Raw genomic sequence first — 25,869 nt, 5'->3', positions numbered from 1 at the left:
CTTTGGTCCAATTGTGATGAAAAGTTGTACAATTATTTAGACACTGCACGATAGTTAGTTCACTGACAAAGCTCGGCATTGACGTGGTATCATTGATCTCGGGTGTGCTATAACGATGCCCTCCAGACGAGTTTATGTGTTGGATTAACGGTAGCCAGCTACCATTCTGCCGTAAAATAATTACATCTGGTGGTAAGAAGGGAAGTCACTATTCTTTCACTAAATTAAGCATAACGCCTATCGATTTATTATTTTTTAAGTTTTAGTTCATGAAATTGCAATATAGTTTATAAACTAGGCCTCCAGGCTCCTAGTTCCGGGACTGTAGATCCCGTAATATATAATAACTGACTGACCCAATGGCGCAGTAGTTAGTGCTTCTGACTGCTGGGTAGTGGGTTTTATTCCCACATCGGGCAAACATTCGTACGACGAATAGATAGCTCATTGTTTTTTTTTTTTTTTTTTTCTTAAGTGGGTGGACGAGTTCACAGCCTACCTGGTGTTAAGTAATTACTGGAGCCCATAGACATCCACGACGTAAATGGGTCACCCACCTTGAGATATAAGTTCTAAGGTCTCAAGTGGCTGCCCCACCCTTCAAACCGAAACGCTTTACTGCTTCACGGCAGAAATAGGCAGGGTGGTGGCACCCACCCACGGTCTCACAAGAGGTTTTACCACCAGTAAGTATCTTTATCTAGTCTTTAATAGAAGTTATATAGTTAAACTATATTCGTTTACCAATTTCTAGAATAAACTAATGGTATTGTGCATTAATGTACATTACTGCACATTACTGTACTACGGGCTCGTATTAAATATAGCGATATAGTATAACTACAGCTACACCGAACACCGAATTTGTGGTTTTTTTCAATACCCACCCATAGCTTGGAAACGTGTTTGTTAAACATAAATGCTTTGTGAAAACTGCGCATGTCCTTCACAGTTCGGCTGCGTCGCCGTGTCGACGCTGGGCGGATAACGACAGCAAACAGTCGCGCAGAAAACAGTTTCATCGTTACACTCATCGATCCATTCTATCACGTTCCTTAAAAATCACTCGTCTATCCATAAGTGCCAACAGCGTTTATACCACATTATAATGTCATTCGATAACGACGAGCTACGTGACGAGTAAGTACAGTTTCACTATTTCACCATTTAATTATGGTTTATTTTCCATCAGTCTCACTAAATTGACAATCAACGATATGTAAAATTTCATTAAAAATAACACAATCAACAGTATAAATTATCAGTTTTATCTAATTTTTGCGGAACACGATAAAACTGCTTGTGTTTTAGGTTTGCGTAATATGTACTTACTTACATAGGTATATTTTGAATAGTTTCCTTGTTATGTAATAGTGATAACGTAGTAATTATAACAGAAAAGTGGACATAATTGTTTTTCTAATTAGCTAAATCTGTTGCATCGCTAAACAATGACATAAACGGCCAAGGAAAGTGCGTGAACTTGGGGCGACCTTTCGCGGCTTATATTTTCTTGAGTTCTAACATAAATATTGAGCCATCCTATTCGAAGGGTCGAAACTAAAGTTGAGGATTATAAAATCCAAAAAAATACAAAACATTGATTCGTAAAAGTATATAATATTGTAAAAATCGTAAAGTAATTTAGTAAATTGTATAGAGGTAGCTAGAGCTATTACAGACTAGAATAAAATGTGAAAATCTGAATCGTACTAACAACATTTTCATGATAAGGTTCCATAGATCAAGTTCCGAATAAGAACATTTGGACCGTCACCACTGTTGCCAACCCTACAGCTTTAACTGTAGATCTAAAATTTTTCGGGAATTCTCTTAGTTTTCAGTTTACATCTCGAAATCTAGTTTTTTATGTAAGAGGCTAGCGTCATTTATTTTATTAGAAAACGAAACTAAGAAATAAACTTTCTACGACCACAATAAAGGGTACCTTGCACACAAAGTCAGAAAATAAAAATTGTTTTGAGTTCAATGTGACAAATGACCATTTTAAAAAATTCAATAAAAGTATGTACGATTTCAACAAAACTAAAGATGAAACGGAAAATCAAGAAGACTTACAAATTGAAAATGAAATAGTAGCTAGTAATACTATCTAACATGCAGGCACTGGAATAATTTTTTTATATTGACATTTAATTAGATTAAAACTTTGATAATTACACGATTTTTCTTGTTTTTAATGCCCTCCCTGTATTCTATATATTACTATCATTAAATTATACAAAATATAATGTAAAAATAAAGATGTAGATATACTGTTTATTAATTTGATATTTAGAGTTTTCTACAGTTTTTTGAAGCAGTTTTGCTCTATGTTGGGATTGGCAACCCTGACCGTCGCGGTTGGGTCGTTTCGGTCTACTGAGAAGTATAATAACATTGGCTTGGTTGAAGAGTTTCCTTTCACGTTTACTGCGATTGCGTTCAATTCATATTGAATGTTGCTTATTTCTCATTGAAATCGGACAAAAAACAGACAAAAGATGAATATAACTTTTTGTAATTTTATAATGTCAATCAAAAGGGTAAGTCATGACTGGAGAGTCAAATTAATGGGGTATTAAACACGACGTTTTTGATGATTAAAGTACTTTAAAATGTAATAATACCAATCGAGGTTGAATGACTGTCAGGCGACCATCCGTAACATTAAAATCAAATCATTATAGAAATGCATTAGTCATTATTATGATATAACGTTCGGGAATAGCAATAAAAATCTACTTCATCTACTACTAGTTTGTTCAAGATGCTCATTAGTCGAACAAAAACTTACATTACGAAGTCTAGGCTCCAAAAACCACTTCAAATCGGGTGGAACGTATGTTTGTTTCGCTATAAATTCATAGAAAAACAGAATTAGATTTTTTTTTGTATTTAAAGCCACTACAGATCAAGTAGGTAATTTGCTAATATTCTACCGAACGTAGGTATAGATGATTATAACAACATTAATAGGACCTTTGTCATGTGCAAATATATATTAATTTAATTATTCTTTTTCGCATAGTTACGTGAAAGATCTCAGGGCTCACCTACTATAAAGTGTTTAACAGAGACCGCCTACGTGACAGACTGAGTTCTAATTTTACCTAGAAACATTTAGTTGGCTTTGGTAAGGTTAGATAGTACTGTATGAATCAGTATTTGTATCCAAAATACGGACAATAGTTGTTGATTTCAATTTAGATTTTACTTTTACAGAACGCGCTTCAATACCATTGTGTGCAAAGCTCTCAGAATTAATTGAATCAAGCCGGTTTCGAATGCAAGAAATCTGCGACTATTGTGTACAACATAAGCCCAGCATTACTACACCATCCCTAAATTCCTTTCAATCCAGACGGGTAGCTTTTATACAGATAACTGGTTTCCATTGAAATCATTTCATACATCATTCCCGCCGTTAGGAATGTACGTATGTAATGTAATGTATGTAATGTAATAAAATGCGCTAAAATAGAAGGCAAATGTAATTCGACTCCATGTAAAATAATCTAAGCATCCCATAAGTTTTTGAGACCTTGAATTTGAATGTTATTTTAATATTTTTTTTTATTGATGTTAATCAACTCACGGTTCATCTGGTCATTGATTATCGGATCCTATGGACATCACAAGAACGCGCAATAAAAAATAGCTACTTTAAACGCATATTTGCTTCGCGGCAGAAATAATTACGATGTGCTTGTTAATGCGTACTCACACATATACAGAACTACTATCAGTAGATATAGTATTTTCATTAGGCATGAATAATCCTCATGATATCGTAAATAAGATTTTTAGTTAATAATAAGTAATACCGGAATTTATTGTTATTAACATTGATTTGCGACTCACTATCATATTTACTGATCAACAGCGTAAAGAATTGCGTGAGATAATTTTGACGTCACATATTATATATTTGTACGTATATTTAAGTAACATGAGTTGTTGTATGTCCTTTAAGCGTTCTTTTGTCATTAATGCGATCGTCTTGAAACTTGATAAAGTTGTTGTTGACAATTCAGGGAAGGTTTCTGAAATAGTATTTTATAACAAAAATATAGGCGCGCGAATAAGTATCATGCAATCAATGTTTTTCATACAATTAGTGACAGTCACAGCGCAGTGTGACCTAAAAAAATTTTTTTTTTAATTGCTTAAATGGGTGGACGAGCTCACAGCCCACCTGGTGCTAAGTGGTTATTGGAGCCCATAGACATTTGCAACGCAAATGCGCCACCCACCTTGAGATATAAGTTCTAAGGTCTCAGTATAGTTAAAACGGCTGCCCCACCCTTCAAGCCGAAACACATTACTGCTTCACGGCAGAAATAGGCGAGGTGATGGTACCTACCCGTGCGGACTCACATGAGGTCCGACCACCAGTAAAAATTGTAGCTAATACAAATCTATCCCTTAAATATTTGTTTAAACTATAATTATTTCTTTAGCTTTAGATTAGTTGAATTAGCTGTAAGTTTGTGGTTTACATTTCATTAAAGAAATTGAAAATGAAGATTAAAAATTAATGATGATACATTTTTAATCATGAAACTATAAATAAAGTAATTATTAATTTTATAATCGTGAACGCTATTCTCGACGTAGTAACCGTTAATTTATTGTTAATTTTATGTTATATTTTGATTATCTGACTAATTTGTTGTACATATATTAATGTTATTTTAGATAACATGTTTTTTATTATGTATATGTATGTCGATAAATAAGATTATTTTAAACTTCCGAGCGTGAACGAAGTGACGGCTATGGATAGTACAAGATAAACGTTTTTCGTTACGTTACGTCTTGTTATGTTCATGTATAACAAATTATTACAACAGTATTATTATGGTTATCACACTAGAATGACTACAAGCGATTTACAAAGACATAACAAATACGTAGCTGCCTAGTTTTGAAATTATATTTCTGTGATAAACTGTATTAAGTCGATCTATAATGAACAAAATATTTTATAGGTGTATCGGCGGGATGTGTTATTCGATTCGGGGTGGACCCATAGAAATCGCTATACAAATACTACCCGTCATTTATACACTCAATTCGCATTCTCCGTTGCATTCAAATAATAAAGCTGTCAACTAATCATAATCAATCATCATCTATACTTCTATACTAATATTATAAAGAGGAAAGATTTGTTTGTTTGTTTGTTTCGAATAGGCTCCGAAACTACTGGACCGATTTGAAAAATTCTTTTTCCATTAGAAGCCGACATTGTCCCTGATGAACATAGGCTACTTTTTTTTTTTTGTTTTGTTTCATGTGTGTTTTAATGTTTCCGAAGCGAAGTGAGGGCGGGTCGCTAGTAATTAATATAAACAATATTACATAAATTCAAACCATCATAATCAACTTTGTGTTTTAAAATTGTTGTTGCATATAAAAAAGGAAATTCCATTTACGATTTTAGAATAAACTCATTGTTTTCAATGATGAAATTCTAGTTATTTCCCTCCCTGTTATCGAATATTCAAAAGAGCCTTTGTGCTTAGTTTATGTGTCACGCGTGTTTCGTTTGATGTGTGCGCTACATGCACAAGGGTATGAATCGTTGCGAGTATTCTCTGAAATGGAATGGCCGACTCACAACCGTTTATTTATTATGAAACAAATAACCGGACCAGCACTAGCGTGTGTCAGTAAAAATATTTTGTCGTTCATTGACGACGTTCGCACAATTGCACCGAGTTTTCAGTAAAAGGAGGTGTGTTGTTTAGCTGAGTGATTTGTTTGCTTCCAAAGTGATAATATCGTGGATCGGAGTAAGTTTACGGTCATTTAAAAAAAAAAAAAATTATAAAGTTTATTTCTTTTTTTATAGTACTTAGTTCAGTTTGCTTACGATTCTTATATGTAATTCTATTTCATTAGTAGGTACAGCTCGTGCTCGATGTTACTATAGGTATAGATCTTAGATTCACATTAACTGTCAGATAAAGCGTATTTAATATGTGATTTAAATGTTTTTGAAAAACTAGATACTTGATACTAGAGAGATATGATTGTTTTTATTTTGCTTTTGAAATTATAGAATCCTATCTGATAAGGAATGTTTATTATCGCTCATGGATATCAGCAATGCTGAATATTAGGTGAAATTTGAATAAAGTAGGTGGATATATAAGTAGTGAAGTAAACGTTTTTATTTTTGGAATAATTAATCGATAATTTTCGATCGATAATTTTGTTTTATTTTTCCTAAGAAAATTCTCGAGTTTGTTGTGGTCAAGAAGATTTTTTTTATTGCTTAGATGGGTGGACGAGCTCACAGCCCACCTGGTGTTAAGTGGTTACTGGAGCCCATAGACATCTACAACGTAAATGTGCCACCCACCTTGAGATATAAGTTCTAAGATCTCAGTATAGTTACAACGGCTGCCCCATACTTCATACCGAAACGCATTACTGCTTCACGGCAGAAATTGGCAGGGCGGTGGTACCTACCCGCGCGGACTCACAAGAGGCCCTACCACCAGTAATTACGCAAATTATAATTTTGCGGGTTTCACTTTTATTACACGATGTTATTCCTTCACCGTGGAAGTCAATCGTGAACATTTGTTGAGTACGTAATTCATTTGAAAAATTGGTACCCGCCTGGGATTCAAGCACAGGCGCATCGCTCAACACGAATGCACCGGACATCATATCCCTTAGGCCACGACGACTTCGAAGGTAATGTCGTAACAAATTTATTATACGACACTATCGCCAACATTATAAAAACTAGGCGGATACAATCTATACTCGACACTAATATTTGAAAATAAAGTTATCTTTTAATTAGTTTGATATATCTTAAAAAAAAAAAAATTAGGGATTATACCTAATCGTTTTAAATCAATTCATTTCTGTTTTTTTTGCTTCTTGTTTTTAGTTATTTAGTTGCTGTTATTACAAAAATGAACGGCCACACCAACGGTATTAATGCTGTTCAATCACAAGCCACTTGTTCACGTAATCCTCACAGAAGGACATTTGATAACGACGACGAATTTCAAGAAACCGATGGAACTCCTGTAGGAGCCGACGACAATTCCGTTAGGTTGTAAAAGAAACATTTATGCATTAACACAAAGTCAATAATTAAAAAATCGATAAGAAAAATTAACATTTATGCACACGAAAAGAAAATAACATATTTTTAACGAATAACAATGCTTTGATAAAACAATGTTACCTTGCAATGTGAAATCATCTTTTTGAAAGTCACGTTTTATTGCTTTCGTGTTTGCCTTAACGGTTGGTAACTGCTATCGCTTTTTTAAAATAACACATAAATAAGCTTTTACTTATATTTCTTATATTCTTATATTTTAATCACGTCACTAACTTAGATTCTCTCGTCTTGAAGATTTTCCCGCATCAATATAATTGATAAAACTTAAACAAATCGCTTCGACTTGGATGGTTTCGAGCTGATATTATATTTAGCTAAACATTAACACCATGTAACCAAATGTAACCAAAAAATCGAAAAAAAAAACATCATCTGCTAGATATATATTATAGACGGCGAAATTTGGGAATTAACGACATATGTATGGATTAATATACGCAAAATTGTTTTTTTTTATTATACCTTCAGTAATCAAAACAATAATTAAATAGATTATCAGTAATACTTTTTAAATATTTACGACGCTGTATGATGTATGGCTGTAGATGTATGTATTATAAATACTTTGTGTCTATTACACCAGCTTTTCTTGAAAAGTTCAAACGTAACTCAAACCTAAATAAAGCACGAATAGCTCTGTGAAAATACAGGTCTACGTAAAGTCGAAATCCACATGTCGTATTCGTGTGTCTTGCTTTATACCTAGATCGATTTATGAGAGCTTTCGTATTGAAACTTTAAATCATCATATTCCAAATCAGTATCATATTTTTTTCGCAAAATACCGCGAGTTTTTGCCGTTTTTTAAAAAGTGTTTACTGTTTCAAAACGGAAAACAAAATGTGAAATTTTCGAAATAGCAGAAGGCTCCCATTTATATTGTATACTAGCTGACCCGTCAGACTTCGTAGTGCCTCAATCGATAAATAAAAGACTTAAACTTTTGTATAAAATAAACGTAAAACAAACAAAAGGAATCGGTCCAACTGGGGTCACAGCAAAGGAAAAACAAAATTGTTATTTTTATTTAATTCCGAGCATTTTCATCTACCTTTAAACCTTCTCTGGACTTCCACAAATAATTCAAGACCAAAATTCGCCAAATCGGTTCATCCGTTCTCGGGTTTTAGCGAGACTAACGAACAGCAATTCATTTTTATATATAGAGATTAAAAAAAACTAATCACAGGGACATTGGTACGGTAGTTAAAGATCGTATGGTGTGAAATATATTACCTCTAGTACGAATAAGAATTACGATATAACGATTTTAGTAACATTCGAAAAACAGTGTTTCTACTACATACTTCCGTGCATATAGCTTCCATTTTTTTTCCAGCCCGTTTATTAGATTTTCCACACGATATCGTTAAGTTCAACTGTTTTTATTTCCATAGCATGTACAGAAAAGATCACGTTCTTCTTATTATTAAATGGTTACAGAATCCATAAACATCCCAACGTGAATACCGCTACCCACCTTGATACATACCGTTGAAGTTTTAATGATATTGTCCCATCAAATGAGAACGCGTGATGGGTTAGTGCCAGAAATAACAAATATGGTGGTACTTACCTGCTTACAACACACCCTACTACCAGGAGATGTAAAATTCAATCGCTCACACATACTACTAATATCCTAAAAGTGTTACAAATAAGCTGAGATAATTGAAACATTAGAAAAAACTCGAAAATAGTCAATTTAAACGAAATTAATTACGCCTTAAAAGTTCATTAACCTTTTGTGGAAAATCTCAACTTTGTTCATTTTCAAATTGCATTTTTGTTTATAGATACCCAGATGGCACTGTCCGATTGCGTAACCCTAACATTGAACTCATGGACCAAGATATTCTCTACCATTTGGCCCTTGGGAGCGGCTCCCATGATCTTGTTGAGATGTTTGGAGACGTCAAGGTATTTGGACTTATGAATCTGTTATTTTATGAATATTCTTCCAAACCTCAAAAAGCACGGTGAAAGGATCATTAACATTCTCAGTCTATCATTTTATACAGTATATCATTTTACAATGGCAATTGTTGATGAAAATAGATTACAGTATTGTTTTACTCAACTCATGTATTGTTTAACCGGAGCATCATTACCATGTATTTGTGCTCTAGTGTTTTATTTAAACAAGAACAGTTGCACAAAATTAAAACTAGTGTTACGGATCAATCGAGACCACTTTTTTTAAACGAAATGAATAAAGCAGAATTAAAAAACCGTCAATGTAGTTTAAAATTTTTAATCGTGTCTATGTTTCATGAAAATGAAAGTTGTAAATAAAACTTTAGTTAAGCATTGATAAAAAAATCTTTGCACTATGCCACCTCACTAAGTACTTATTTTTGTATTATGATGAAATCATTTGCAAAACGGCAACCTTTCGTTTCGTGACTGATATGAATTGCGAAGTTGTTACTATCGACCTTAACCCGTTTGATAGACATTGGTTAAGATATGGAACACAATATCGATATTAGTTAACTAATAAAACAAGTTCAAAACCATGTCCGTTTTCTTTATCTATTCAATATATTAATATTGTACGTTTCTTCAGTTTGTGTGCATGGGCGGAACACCGAAACGCATGGAACAATTCGCATACACAATCATGGCGGAGATAGGGCACAAGTTGCCTTGTGGAACTACACTGCAAGACATCAGTCATTTTTCTTACAGATACTCCATGTATAAAGTTGGCCCGGTACTTTCTATAAGTGTAAGTATAGAACATAAACCTTACTAATTAAGAATACACGTATATACTTAAGAACTAATAAGCCCTTAGGTACATAACAATAATTTGTTTGGCCACATGGATTTGCGGCACGACGACCTTAAGTTATCACTGTTTACTTCATCGTCATCGCTTCCATAGTAGTTATAGTAATAAAACAAAGAGGGGATTATATTATTATGTGAACTTCTTATTCTATTGAGTATTATTTAGTGTGGTGCATTATGAACCTATCACCCATTAGTATTTTTATATTTCTGTCGCCAAACAATCATGATTTCTAGTTTGAAAACTGGATTGTTAATAAGACTTGAGGCCGAAGTCTTAGGTTGCGGAGCAATATCTAATAGTGGTCTCTGTGGACTCTATAGTCCTCTTATAGCAGATAGATCTAGAGCTAGTGTGTGTACATCGATATATATACATCCGGCTATGGAATTAGCTCCCCTCCACGGTGTTTCCTGAGCGCTATGACATGTCCTTCTTTAAAAGAGGCTTGTGGAGAGTATTCAGCGGTAGGCAGCGGCTTGGCTCTACCCCTGGCATTGCTGAAGTCCATGGGCGACGGTAACCACTCACCATCAGGTGGGCCGTAAGCTCGTCTGCCTACAAGGGCAATAAAAAATATATGGAAAAGCCAACCGTTTTTACGTAAATCAGTTTAATAATAATGAGGCTTTTCCAAATAAAAATAGAACATTAATGTTTCATGAAAGGTGACTAATAAATCCCTTAAGTTCGTAAAATAAAATAATGTTGAACTTGCTAAACTGTTATAAATTATTGTAAGTATTGTATAATAAATTGTAAATTATTGTAAACTGTTTTAAATTATTGTATACAGATTGCTCTCAATTGAAACAAATTAATGAAGCTCTCGTATCTTGTTACATGCAGTTGATGTTAATAAATGCCTTGGACTTTTCCGTAATACACGATCGCTGTATTATTATTGCCAATTGTGAAGTTAATAATGACCTTGAACACACAACAACCGTCATTAAAATTCCACTCAATGCAGAAAGGACTGAAACTCGTTCTTGTCTAGAGTATTTCCTAGATGTGGGTTGTAATTCTTTATGTTTTGTATTAAAATCAAGGTATTCGATAAATTATTTAGTTTTAATAAAATAAAACCATTTTTGCTTCATAGAAACCGAAAGAATAAAGATGTATAAAATAAAATAGAGGTCATATATTAGATTTCAAAAATTTGTTGTAAATAGTAGGTATATATTAAATTGATTCTGTTTAAAAATTTAAATTATTGTTATAAATCTTTTTAAAGATAAAACTGAGCTGCTCAACCAGACAACAGTGACGAGTTTGTTAGAGCCTTATTCATAAGAATTGTTAATGGCCCTTTTTCAGATCTTGTCCCTAAGCTATGTGACGGATCGCAAATCTATCGTTATTTTATGCAAAGGACATTAAACCACAATACCTTGTTTACCGAATTAATTTTCTAATTATTAAAAATTCCATATTTATAACTTAACTTTGATCCCAAACAATATCCAAAATCGTAGTATCCAGTATCAAATGTTTTAGTGTCAGTGTGTGATGTCAGTGGATCATGTAGACACGTCGGGTCATATTATGCAAAATTAATAATCTAAATATAAATGTTTTTCTTTTAAATTTAGTGTTGGTGGTATTAGAAGCATGTACGGGTAGATAAAATTATTCTGCTTATTTCTCACGCGAACCTAGGCATTCCATTGTAAATGTAGGATAGCCGAAATCCATGAAAACATCGAACTCATGTCTCAGTGTGGGCCGCGGCACTATGATATCTACGTGTGCCTTTAGTAAACTAATGTAAGTAAGTAAGTAACTAAAGTAAACCTAATGAATGAAAATATAGTATTCTTTCTAGTTTATTACGATTTTTGTACTAGTTATTATATGGTAGTTTTTAAAGCTATACGATAAAAACACGAGGAGTACCTAAACCCTTAAAAAACAATTATAATGTATTATAATTTGCTGTTTTATCATCTAGAGCAATCTCTTCCCGACAGCACTGTAGTGCACTTCGTACACAGAGAGAAAAATACACGCGTACCTACAAAATTTTCTAAAGGGTACTTTAGTTCCATAGGAAGCAATGGCTCGTCGAATTAGACATATTATCACGGAGACGACTTCGCGCCGTTCCAATAGACGCCATACCTAACAGTTTCCTATTTTGCATCTATGTTCTTATATTTTGTTATTGTATGTACGACCTCATTAACGATGGTCGATTTATTATCACGGTTTAGTTACGAAGGATCAATAAGTTCATAACGTCAGTAATTACGATTGATTATCAATTAAATTGCTTTGAGAATACATACAGATATAAAAACAAAAACAACCATTTCCCTACTATGTTTTGCTTCCGCACGATTTTTTCACGAAAATTAATCTCTGATTTTAAATAGTGTTTTACGTAGGCAGCGTTTTGGCTGCATCTCTGGCATTGCTGATAAACAACAGTGACTGGTCACCATCACCGCATTCTCGCGTCTGTCTTTGTAAACAATAAAAAAGGCACATCTTTATAGGATTCATAACAAATTAAAGCAATTGATATGCGAAACTAAGCCGCAGTATTATAATCTGTTCTAAATGTCGACCCTTTATTAGTTACAAGAGGTCCTACCACTAGTAAATAAAAGAACACTTATTGCGGCATAACTACAATAGTTCGACATACACTGTCGCGACACTTTTTGTAACTAATAATGTGTTCTACAAAGTCGTAGTACATTCTTTTATTCTATCATCAATAGTTTTCGCAGGGCACGCGATGTAAAGAATATTTTAGGTAGGTATTTTTTTTACACCTTGGGTTACATTATTGGAGTTTTAGTAAAGATCCCAAATTTTTTCAAAAAAGATTACGGCCTATGTCACTCAGAAATAGTGTCGCTTCCAAACAGTGAAATTCCAAATCGGTTCAGTAGTTACGGAGCCTATTCAATACAAACAAACAAACAAATCTTTCCTTTTTATAATATTAAGTATAGATAGATTTTAAGAATTAATATTTAAAATTATTTTAATGTTAAAGTTCCTGCTATGAAATAATTTCAGCACGGTATGGGCATACCTTCTGTCGGAATCCTGCTTCACGAAGTCATAAAGTTGATGTACCACGCGAAAGTCCGTGATCCTGTGTTCTTCAGAATCGGAACATGTGGTGGTATAGGCTACGAAGGCGGTACGGTTGTTATTTCCGATGAAGCCGTCGATGGAGCCCTGAGGAATGTTCTAGAACTGGTGAGAATAAGAAGCTTATGAATAATTTGATTTCATAACATCGTGCTGTCCGCGATTATCAATTGATTAAAAATATAAAGTAATAATAGATATCGTTATTTTTGTTACGAATTTTGCTTTAACGTCATGTTGTTTTATTTATTTATTTTGTCGCTTCAGATACGAGCTCATCGCTCACATAGTAAGTGGTATACGAGCCCATAGACATAGCAATGTGAATACCGGCAGCCATCTTGAGACAAGAGGTTACTGTCTACATTATATTGCTTAATGACTGTTCCGGTTGTCATATTGCACGAGTCATAAGCGAGATGATAGTAACTGTTGGTCCGAGTTCACTAATCACTATACCGACGTCATTGATGTATTAAAAAACCCAAGATACACACTCAGCGTCTCAAAAACGTCTGCATAAAATGAGCGCACAGTTTAGAATTGTGCGCTGCATGTATTGTACACTGCTTTGTAATAACAACTTTAAACAATGCGCGCAAAGTTGAATTTGCAAAAGATATGTTTATAGTTAACTATAACTACGTAGATATAATTGGTGAGTGTTTCGGGACAGTTTCGAGTGCTACTTTTGTATGAAACTGTGTATCTTAGGTTTTTATATATCAATGATCGACGTATCACCATTTAGTTTTTCCGCAGCTAGAATCTAAATGAAAATGTGATTATTCTTATCTTTTCTTCTTAAATCATAATTCTCTTAATAAGTTAATAATATAAGTTTCCAGGCACGATATTCTGATTTAGTTATATGTATATCTAAATATGTAACTAATAACTGGAGTACTGGTAGCGACATCTAGTATAAGATATGTAAATTATAAGTATGTATGTAACTACCTTTTTTAATGAATGTCAGTTTTTTCATTGTTTAAATTTCTATTCGTCTCTGTTTAAATTTCAGACAGTTTTAGGAAAAATAGTTCAGCGTCCAGCGAAACTGGATCGGCGATTAGTTAGGGAGCTGAAAGCACTGGCCGATCCCGAAGACCCCTACGACACCGTGACCGGCAAAACAATGTGCACGTACGATTTCTATGAAGGTTAGGATGTTTTATGGATTCGATATCACGCTGGAGCCTGTCATCGTCGACGCCCTAGATACGTATTTACGGCTCCATCAGATCCAATAACCTTTGCATTAGACGCCTTTAGCTCTAACTTTTTTACTGGTGGTAGGACCTCTTGTGAGTCCGCACGGTAGGTAACACCGCCCCGCCTATTTCTGCCGTGAAGCAGTAATGCGTTTCGGTTTGATGGGCGGGGCAGCCGTTGTAACTATACTGAGACCTTAGAACTTATATCTCAAGGTGTGTGGCGCATTTACATTGTAGATGTCTATGGGTTCCAGTAACCACTTAACACCAGGTGGGCTGTGAGCTCGTCCAAACACCTAGGCAATAAAAATAAAAATAATAATAAAAAAACACTAGGAGTAGGCTTAGGGACCCTGGTAACTGTACCTACTCGTAGAACTCGACAAAGAGTTCTACGTGCAACCTAACCCATGCATCAGCCCGCTGAGTTTCTCGATTAATCTTCTCAGCGGGTCGTCATTCCGATCCGGTAGTAAATTCATTCGCGAAGCAGCTGCTCTTGAGCTGTTAGGTCTCCTTCGGAGGCGCTCGGGCAGCTGTTAGCAAATCCCACCCCTCCTGGCTGAGCCTTTGCTCGCCCACCTGTCCTGGTGAAACTGGAAAGACCTCCGGGCCACTAGTAAACTTCCAACAATAATAATAAAAAAAAGGATTCGATATTTTGTGAGGTCTCCTTTAGAGGCGCTCGGGTAGTTGTTAGCAAATCTCACCTCTCCTGGCTAAGCCCTTGCTCGCCCACCTGCCCTGGTAAAACTGGAAAGGTCTCCGGACCATCAATAATCTCTCAAACATAAAACAAGAATTCGATATTAGTCTTTTGATATGATCATACTAAGGGTCTGTGTTAGCCACAAAAAGCATCACCTATTCGAGGTATTGATTGCAATTCTGAATTTAAATACAAAATTTGGGCTCCGGTGAAAATCATTGCGAAATAAAAATCCACACATTCACATTGTGCTGTGTAAACTATATAAAACTCTATAATAATATGTGCATATAATATTACATTTAAAAATGAATCAAAATTCAAATATATTATAGTACCATATACTTACCTACATATTCTTGGTTAGATCAATAAAACACGAATGAATCAGTTCAGCTCGGTTTCTATTTCTATATGCTATTTAAATCTGTGTGTCTTATGTTCATGTGGCCCGTTAGAAATAAAGAATCTTATTAAATTAGAAAATGAAAACATTTCAGGACAAGGTCGTTTAGATGGTGCCTTTTGTGATTTCACCGAAACTGATAAGATGGAGTACTTAGAGAGCATCCACAAAGCCGGCGTTGTTAACATTGAGATGGAGTCCCTCTCTTTCGCCGCCCTCACTCATCACGCGGGCATTAAGGCAGCTGTCGTCTGCGTTACTGTTTTAGACAGATTGAAGGGTGATCAGGTACTTTATTCAGTCAATAAATTAAATCGCAACACGCTTAGCCAAAAGGGATTAGTATGATTTTTAATGTTTAGTTTTATTCAGTGGTTCAGCTTTAGTTTGAAGAATAGGTCTTTTGTTATGCGAGACAATGAAAGCTCCTACCTTATTGGTGGCATTTGTTAGCTTCGGTAACCACTTAACATCCCAGGAAAAGGGAACTCGATGGTCCAACGTAACTAATAAATAACGAACAACGAGGCAATTTCATTCAAATTCAAGTATTTCCGACATAAGCTGATAATCTAGAGGGTCGTTTTCAATTTTGTGGTAATAACGATTCCACGAATTTAAACTGTCTCTAACTTTACATTATTTTGTATTTAAGCGTGTTCTGGTTAAAATGCTTCATGACAATCAAGTCAATCACTCATTTAGTAATAATACAGGGTGGCCCATAAGTCCTTTGAAAAGTAAAATTTGAATAAAACGAACAGGGCGCGCGTGAGCGGTGCAGGGGAAGCGGGGGGAGTAACTTCGGTTTCTGGGAATTTAGTCGCGATGGAGCGTTTTACCCACGGAATAGATAAATAAGGTTGGAAAGGCCTTTGCTCTAATTTTGTATTAGAACCAGTGTCACCGCTTCATCCCCACTATTTTAATTTCTACACATACACACACTGTGATTACAAGTATTTCGCACACAACAAAAACACCCACACATAAATCTCAGGACAGATATTCGTTCGCAAACTAGCACAAAACACCCGTAGGCATACACACTCACACACGCAAAAAGGCAATAAAAATGTTCATACACGCTAGTGCTTGATAAAATCAATATTCTTTATCGATAAATTATCTGATGAATGAATGGAGAAAATGAAACATGAAATAAATATTGAAAAAAAAAACTATTTTACTTTTATTAATTACAAATAGTCACTGTCGCTGGAATAAAACGTATTTGTTAAGCAGTTGGCGCTTGCTATTAATTGCGAATGAATTTTTCAAAACTAAGTGTATTCTGATTTTTTTTATGATAAAATCATTTTCAGTAAAATGTTTAGAGCAAATAGTACTTGTCTTTGTCTCCAGTTTTCTCTACCTGTCACGTCAATCCATTGTTCCCTGGCGTTAGGTTCTTTAGGAAACCTAAAATTTTTAATTTACTGCATAAGTCAAATAGCATTTTACTTAGATTTTAATACGTCTTAGACAATATAGTAAATACCCGTAAATTAGAGGACTACATGTCCCTTTATATTATACCTTCACTTTAATTCAATGATAATAATTCAATAATAATAATACATATTTATTTTACTCAAAATACGTCTCACTAAGAATATACTAGGTATCATTAATTAAATATAAAATAATGCAAAAATTATCCATGTCAAATGTAAATATAGTCGAGAATTCTGTCGATGATTTTATTTCACCACATGGTCACCTCACTATCGACAAACTGCACGGCCAATCAGGGCAAAGGCCGAAATTTCAAAGATTGAAGTGTAGAGAACGCAATGCATGTAGTACATTGGAAGCTGACTTGGTCATTGCGTTCATTGGGCGAGTACACATCGCGCAATGTATGCTATTTATAACTTGCTGCAATAATATTCTTAATGTTTGGAATTTCATAATGCTCAGTATATTTTTATGTTTTAGACAAATAATATTGTAATTAAATGGTAATTTCGACTTACCGATCGAAAGATATACCTCCTCGCTCTATACTTGAGGTCTGATTTTTTTTTTACAAGTTATAATTGCACAACACGGCACTATAAAGCGGAGATCTGTTCGCCAAGTAGTCCGAAGCGCACTAAACGCGGTGAATGAAAGAATCGGTCGAGTTATGTTTGTTCTATCATAACTGTGGCACGCTTGCCCCGCCTACATTACCATTCCAACCTTATTTATCTATTCCGTGGTTTTACCGGAGCGGACCGTGCGTTTTGTGTGCGCGAGTTTTATAAAAACGACAATTCGGCAACCGTTGTGCGGCGTAAATTTCGAGAACACAAAGGTTTACACAACTTTGACGACACTCCAACTCTTCAAACGATTAAGAACTGGGTTGCTAAGTTCGAGGAGACCGGTTCGACGTTAGATAAACCGCGGTTGGGTCGCCCAAGGACGTCACGTACGGAACAAAACATAGACACAGTGACACAGTCTATTCGCGAAAATCCGACACAGTCAACTCGTAAGCGCGCCAGAGCATTAAACGTATCCAGGACATCGTTACAACGGATTTTGAAGAAAGATTTACATATGCACCCTTACAAAATTCAGTTGGTTCAAGAATTAAAGGAAACTGACGGTATTCAAAGACAAAATTATGCGAATGAAATGTTAATCGGTTTACTTCCTTCAATAACATAATGTTCTCTGACGAGGCTCATTTCCATCTTAACGGGCATGTTAGTAAACAAAATTGCCGCTATTGGAGCCCCATCAATCCAAAACTTAAGCATCAGAAGCCCTTACATAGTCCGAAAGTGACTGTTTGGGCCTCTATGTCAGCCCATGGTATCATCGCGCAGTCATCGACAATTTTAGACGTCGTTTGCAAGAGTGCCGTGATCGCAACGGATTTCATTTAGGAGATGTTATTTTCAAAAAATAATTCCCGTTTTTTAAGCTTTTTATGTAAATAAAAATTTAATTCATAATGTAATTAGTTTTATTTTAATAAATTTTTTTTCATATCAAAGGACTTATGGGCCACCCTGTATTATATAATATTCATTTATATTTTTCATTTTACGCATTTGATAACGCCAACACAGATGACAATTTAAATAGGAACTTTTTTTAAAAGCTTAGAAATCGTACTTCTTTTCTTTTTAATAATGTTCTAATATCCAGTTAGTTTCCCTTTATTATTGTATTATATACAGATTAAATGAAATTGCCGAATTTCAATACGCATTACTGGAAAAATAGCAAACAAGTTAGAATTTGAATTTCGAATCAGTGATACGAATGAGATTTGGGGTAGTTTTTAATGTATAACTCCTAATTTAACAGTGTTTAAGAATATACATGAATATATTCTGCCTGTTGTCATGACAACAAATTTACTGTACTTATAATTACGGTAACATTAAAGTTATGAGAACTAAATCAAATACATAACTCGCTTTTGGCCCCAAATTTGAAAACGACCCTAGAGGGTTATGCCAGCGTATCCGTGTGAGGTGGTGAGCTCACGGGGCTCTAACCTGAGGAGGAAATTCACTGTAAATACCCTTAACTTTGTATCTGAAGTATAATAATTAAAGTGTACGAAATATCACTATCTCGCATAGCTATTAAAAAACGTAAATGAAGTTTTATGACTAAAACGATAAGCTTTATTTCCAGAAATTGATTAAACAGAATAGTAAATCGTGATTTTTAAATTGATCTAAATCAGATAAGAATTACGTAAAGTTAAACACCTATTAACGCACACCTAGATACCTAGTTATGTTTTTGTTGATTAATTTGATAAATGTATAATTTTTGTGAGATTCCATCAAACGTATTTTTGATAAAATCCGAGGGTGGTTATCGGAAATTTTTGCGTTAGATTACTGAGTTGTTATTTGGAAAAACCGAGATTTCTACATTTTTATCTGTTGACGAATTCAATTTATTGACAAGTACTTATCTTTTGTTTTTGGATTGTTCAAAAAAAATACTTTTGTTATTCTAGGTTTTAGCTCCTAAAGAAGTTTTGGATGAGTGGCAACAGCGTCCCACGAAGCTTGTTTGCCGTTACATTAAAAGGTATTGAAAGTGTATTGAATGAATAATTCCTTCCTAATAAATTGTTATTACATATTTATAAACCTAGAGGGGAGATAGTTTTTAGCCGTAAAGCGTAATGCGTTTCGGTTTAAAGGGTGGGGCAGCCGTTGTACTGTTAAAACTGTGACCTTCTTTTGTCTCCAGATGGGTAGCGGCATTTAAATTGTTGATGTCTATGGGCTCCAGTAACCACTTAAGACTGGGTGGGCCGTGAGCTCGTCCACCCATCTAGCAATAAAAAAAGGCTAATTATTTTTATACCTAGGTGTCATATATAATGACGGACCCCTAAACAATACGGGGTTCCATTCCTGTAATTTCCTGTAAATTCAATAGCCTGTCATTAACTCTTTACACATGCTTGCAATACCTAAGAAACTTATGATGACTGCCCATGATATACTTCGTCATAACTTTAAGTTCATAACTTTAAGAAAATTATGAAATGTCCATGAAAATTATACTTATCAGAGTGAAAGTAATGAATTAAAATTACTAATAATATTTAGGAAAAGACGTACCGGGCTAGAAAATATGATTGATAATTTTTTCTATACTTTATTTTTATTTTCCCGCGACGTTCAAATACAATAAATTTTGGAATTTTCATTAAAAGTCACATGCTTTGGAATCTTTGATCTAATGTCCGGTAAACTTGTAGTTTTGCATTCACGTTATTTACTGCACTAACTCGTATGCATGCAGAGCCCTGATGTTTATCTCCATGTTACCACAATGTTGCGTAGAAATATTTGGGTATAAAACGTCAGTAAATTATTTTAAAATATTCTATATAGAAAATTCTAAAATGTAATTTAAATTATCACCAAATTATTACAAATAAAACCCGTTAGAAAGTACTTAGTTTAAATAATAAAAAACGAGTAGTTATAAATCTACGGCTCTTATTTAGCATATTTAATAAATAAACAGCTAATTTACGGAATGAATGGTTGTAAACTGTTTACGTTTGCCTGTTTTTAGGTATCTTCAGGTGAAGGGAAAAATCTCTTTAGATGGTCACGGTTCCATTGCCGTGAAGAGTCCCCGTCGATTCAAGCTTGTGCAGCAGGAATCTGAGACATATGATTAAAACTGTAACACTGTTCATCGAATCGTTACGGCCACGAATACATTTTAGTCGTTTGCATAAAATATTATCAAGATCTTGCCAGAATAAAAAATGTATGTCTTTGTTTCAACAGCAGAAATGTTAGTACATGAAAAAGCTGAAATCTTTGTTACAGTAATTTTGTGGGGTCCTTAAAATTTTTAATATTTCAAATGGTCCATTAATATTGGTTCTGGTTCTTGTATTGCATAAGCCCGCTGCGCTGCGCTGAATTAACTTGAATCAGTGCAAGCTAAGTTTTATAAAAAAAAAAAAAATAGTAACTGAGATGTATTTGTTGATGAATGCTTCCCAAAAATATATCGTATTGTCTTGAAAAGTCGGTAATTTAGCGGACTTCCAAGAATTATTCGAAACATTAAATAATAATGTGTTGACCTGATCTTGAAATTGTATCGCAAATAAATATCTCAGTAAATTGTTTATATCTCTACTATTTATTTTATCATAACGCAAGTAGATGACGAGCTGTCGATGCTTGACGATACGGGCTATATTTTGATGTTCGAGATTGTTCCAATGTCTACTTGGTTAATGATTGAATATATTTATTTGGCGTGTTGTAATTAGTATATACCAAAAAACAAGAAGGCCTATGTAGACCGAAAATGTCAAATTTTCAAATATCATTAAATATATTATGTTTTTTTATGTTCTACAAATGCTCTTATTCTTAACATCGTAAATTGTTACAAAACCTTACTCTCCATTATTTTATTTTATTTGTTTTACTCTTTGAAAACTTGACTGCTAAATTTCATAATCGCAGTACATATTTATTAAATTTTATTGTTTAAATTAGTAAATTTCTTTTGTTTCCCGAATCGAATACATTACTTATTATCAATCTTATGAAGTCATTTTAATTTGATTTGTGGTTTAAAGTGATGATCTATTTAATTTCAATACAAAATATTATTAAGCAAATCCTTTTTTTAAATAAATATTTACATATGACCACTGTCATGAAAAAGTTTTAAATAGATTTTAAATTAGTTGATTGATCGATTGGATATTGTATTTATAGTTATTTTGCAACTATTTCATTTGAATGTTTTAAAGCATAGGTACTTTTGCGTCTAGAACTTTTTGTTGACGTCAATGGCGGAACCAGTACGCACTAATAATTTATTTATTTTGATTGACAAGTTAGCACCTATACTAATCCCGATTGTAAATATCGTCAGATATTTTAATTTCAGTGTATTTATGCTCTTGTTCCTTACAAATGTTGATTAGAAAAAAAATTGCTATTGAAAAACAATAAGGATGGTTAAGATTTATAAATTTTAAACAAGTTTGTGTCTTGTGTGTCAAAAACTGTACGTACATATCTGTTTGTTCTCAAGTTTTGAAATTATGTATTTTCTGAAGATTTGTTGTCGCACAGTTATTAAAAGTAGAATGTGTGAATCGTTGGACAACGTTGTAATATTAAGGGCGTGACATTGAATTTTGTCTCCAGCGAAGGTAATTTGTAAAATGTTATTATTATATTAACGTAATTATCAACTCTCTTATTCACAATTAGTTATTGGAGGTTTCTGAGTCCGTTTATAAGAAGTCTGTCTGTGAAAGTATAGATCACATTATGAATAAAACTTTTTACAGCTTGCTTCTAACAGCCTCATAAACCTACGATAATTCAATGAATAACAGTGTTATTAATGTACTAAAAGTATCTTTAATGCGACTGTTTAATACGTATTTATCAACGAAATATTTCGACCAAATGCAGTAGTTTAATATAAAATTTTGTGTACATAATGTAGTGAATATTAATATTTCCAAAAAAGTATAAGTATCCACTAAAATACTAAATCGCTGATGACAAAACTAATGTTCATATTGATATCATTGATTTGATGTGCTTCCACACATGTACTGTAATGTTGTTATTTATATTGCACGAGTGTTGCTACTTGCTAGAATATGGACTTGGCCACATGTAACTCCACGGCTGTCGTTCCGCGTACTCTGGAATTATATGGCGCGAGCAGCTTCTAACACCGGTCACTCACATTCGCACGAATACGCAAACCCGCAAGTGTAGGACCACATTTGCAAATGATTATGCAAAGTTTTCGCTGCATTCGTGGTTTTCCAAGCTGTGTCGGTTTTTTAACGGACTTCAAAGCGCGCGAACCCCGATCCTTCGCGTAGTCCCCCACATATTCGTGTGACCAGTTGCGCCCACGATTGCGAAGGTAACGGACGTTTCGCCATTTTCATAGATCGTGACGTCTACTGTGTAGCGTACCTTCATCATGGATTGGAACAACACCAAGGTGATGGAGTTCATTGAACTCCTGCAAAATGAATCGACCATATGGGACCCTCAAAAGAAATCCCATGAAAACAGAATGACTGTTAATGACGCCTGGGAAAGAATTAAAAACTCTTTTTCTCTTCAATGTTATAGTGACGAATTAAAAAAGAGGAGAAATTCGTGAGACATTCGTAACCAGGTGTAGGAGGAAGCGCAAACGGGTTCGCAAATTGAATACCGAACCCATTTGCACAGCCGCTAAGTTTGCAAATGAATGTTTGACAACCGACAGCCCTTCACATGCGCGCGAACATTCGTGCGAATGTTTGCGCGCATGTGAGTGGCCGGCATAATGCTCGAATAATAACTGAAGCGCATTTGCATATTTCCCTTTCCACCATCCGTAGGCGTTGCCTTAATTAATATTATTCAAATGTTGCCAAAACAATTTGGACTACAATTACGTACAACAATCAGTCTGTCACATGTTACAATGTCACAATGTCACACTGACAGCGCTTTTGTACTGAACTTCAATTTAAGGCGCACGTAAACGACACGTTCGCACAGATTTGGCGTTTGAGTTTTTAACATTAGTTTTATATATGGACCTATGTGAAATGAAAATTGAGATATATTGAAAACTTATGCAGAGGCGGCTTTCTTTGTGGTGCAAGGTGTGCGTTGCACATTTGCGCAGCAATGATAGGGGGCGCCAGCTTTCGTCTTTTTTTTTCCCAAATCTTTTGTAACTTAAGGGGCTATTGCAACTGCTCGCCGACCGGTAGGTAAGCTCATGGGCTGAAATTATTGCTAATACTGGCCCTAGCAAGAGCAGTGCTTGGCTGAATCTACCACCGAATCGAAATTGTGACCCACTGAGAAGATTTAGCGAGAAACCCAGTGTGTCGTGTCTATGGGCTAGTTCTCACGTCAAACTCCTCGTCCTAATCGACGAGTTCAATGAGGAGGCTTTCAATGAACCTTTTAACCTTACCTATTCCATTTTGACCGCGCGATTACTAGAAGGCTCTAGGGTAATTATGGTACACGGGTACTACATGAGCTAGAGACGCCTTTGAGCTTATGGGTAATGGTTTACTTCCTTTTATCTATCAGTTCTATTCTTTAAATATGTATGCGGTAAAATACGTCATTCCTTTGATTCAATGGTGACATTGAACTCAAAATTCTAGAAAGACAACGACTCAATCGTATATACTCGCCTTGTGACTCAGATGTATACGTGACGTTATCGCATACTTAAATTCATAATGGCAGGCTTAGCAAAAAATTGAAAAGGCGTATCAAAAATGTATTGGATATTACGAGTATATCTAGTTACTTCCAAAGTTGATGACCGATCGTAGATCACAGCTGTCCACTGTAGGCTTACCTATATAAAATCCGGCACTTCTATGAGTTGCCAAGCTTGGAATAATGCTTACCATAGCTGATCTGCGCTGGTACTGCTATTACGTTTGCTGGGTCCTTGACACGCCTCGACTTTGATACGTTCGGGGCGATGTTTCAGTCACAAAATTGTGACTGTTTTTTTTTTTTCGTGATTCCTATTGCATCGTGGTATACAAGATAGTGTGCGCTGTCGACGCCGGAGTATTGTTGTGGCCGAGCTCTATTTGTCGTCGTTCTGACCTTTACAGTCGGACGACATTATTCGATATAGTATATTATAATGTGCAATGTGTTATGGTGAAAATGCGATCATTTCAAAGCAGTAATGAAAACAATTTTAAATGATTCGAAACAAAACTGCTACTGGTTTTACTGGTGGTAGGACGTCTTGTGAGTTCGCACCAGTAGGTACCACTACCCTGCCTATTTCTGCTGTGAAGCAGTAATGGCTTTCGGTTTAAAGGGCGGGGTATACTGAGACCTTAGAACCCATGTCTCAAGATGGGTGGGTGCATTAACGTAGATGTCTATGGGCTCCGGTAATCACTTCACATCAGGCGGGCCGTGAGCTCGTTGACACATCACATCACATCTTGACGAATGATCAAAACGATAAAGAATATTACGCTTCGTGTGGTATTCGCCATAACACATATTTAATATTATAAATGAACTAAGTAAGTGTTTAAATATTTTGAAAATGTATCGCAGTGTTAAATAATAAGCGATTTAGCATTAAACAATTGTTTCTCGCTAGAAGATATTAAAACTTTGGAAAAATAAATGTAAAACGAAAGCTTTTATTTCATTTTAGACTTATACGCAAAATATTTCGTCTAATACCATTGAATAATAGAAGCGGCGTTTTTATTTTATTTTAAAGTAAATACCAGTCTCTATAGTTTTTTTCAGTATTAGGGCGAAAAATGTTTAAGTCACATCTACGTTATCCTATGAATTAAAGCATGCGTCCAGCTGATGTTGAGCTGTCGCAGCAGATCACGTATATCGGTAACGCCAATCTGCTCTGTGAATTCAAGGACACTTCGAGCCTCATTTCAGGGAAAACATGTTTAAGCTCAACTACCTATCTGCTTTCTGTTCCAGATTAACCTCTGTTTAGTAGTTTCGGAGATGTGCGCGAACATAAAGACTTACAAACATTACTTTTCTTCAACACACTAGACTCTAATGTTTTATTATTTGTATGCGATGTGATGCTTTTTTTTCCTACCTAAGAGGGGTTATTCTAGATTTACCGAGCTAGTAGGTGAGTTCACGGGGCTCAACCGGGAGTGTTGCTAACACTAGCCCTAGCAAGAGCCGTGCTTCGCAGAATCTACCATCAGATCGGAAACGCGACCTGCTGAGAAGATCCGGTGAGAAACTCAGTGGGCTGTGTCTATGGGTTAATTTAGTCGTCGAGCCCTTCGTCGGAAGCGACGGGCTCGGCGAGGACGGTGACCGGTGATGTGATGTTTAACAATCTCTGTGTGCAATAGTAGAGGGAATTCTAGTTTAGGATCAACCGAAAGTGAGACTCTTCAACTCTTCTATATTTATTTGTTTTATGTAT

At 34.9% G+C, this 25,869-nt stretch overlaps 1 protein-coding gene across 3 annotated transcripts; it reads left to right on the top strand.

The window, feature by feature from the left end:
* The first annotated feature begins 944 nt into the window (after positions 1-944).
* Positions 945-25,089, top strand: LOC101736970 (uridine phosphorylase 1). Of its 3 annotated transcripts, none has more exons than XM_004925459.5 (9): positions 1,009-1,140; positions 6,917-7,084; positions 8,956-9,079; positions 9,729-9,890; positions 12,993-13,178; positions 14,095-14,233; positions 15,497-15,690; positions 19,382-19,455; positions 20,461-25,089. In XM_004925459.5, the coding sequence occupies exons 1-9, from the start codon at positions 1,109-1,111 to the stop codon at positions 20,567-20,569; spliced, it is 1,188 nt and encodes a 395-aa protein (XP_004925516.1). In that variant the 5' UTR covers positions 1,009-1,108; the 3' UTR covers positions 20,570-25,089. The 3 variants fall into 3 exon arrangements, with proteins under 3 accessions (XP_004925519.1, XP_004925516.1, XP_021203235.1); XM_021347560.3 differs by lacking the exon at positions 1,009-1,140 and adding an exon at positions 5,595-5,743; XM_004925462.5 differs by lacking the exon at positions 6,917-7,084 and having other exon boundaries at positions 945-1,140.
* Positions 25,090-25,869: the final 780 nt, after the last annotated feature.

Source organism: Bombyx mori, chromosome 12 (assembly GCF_030269925.1).
Source record: "Bombyx mori chromosome 12, ASM3026992v2".
NCBI classification, from domain to species: domain Eukaryota; kingdom Metazoa; phylum Arthropoda; class Insecta; order Lepidoptera; family Bombycidae; genus Bombyx; species Bombyx mori.
The sequence above is the reverse complement of the archived record's forward strand: the minus strand, read 5'-3'. Positions and strand labels throughout refer to the sequence as shown.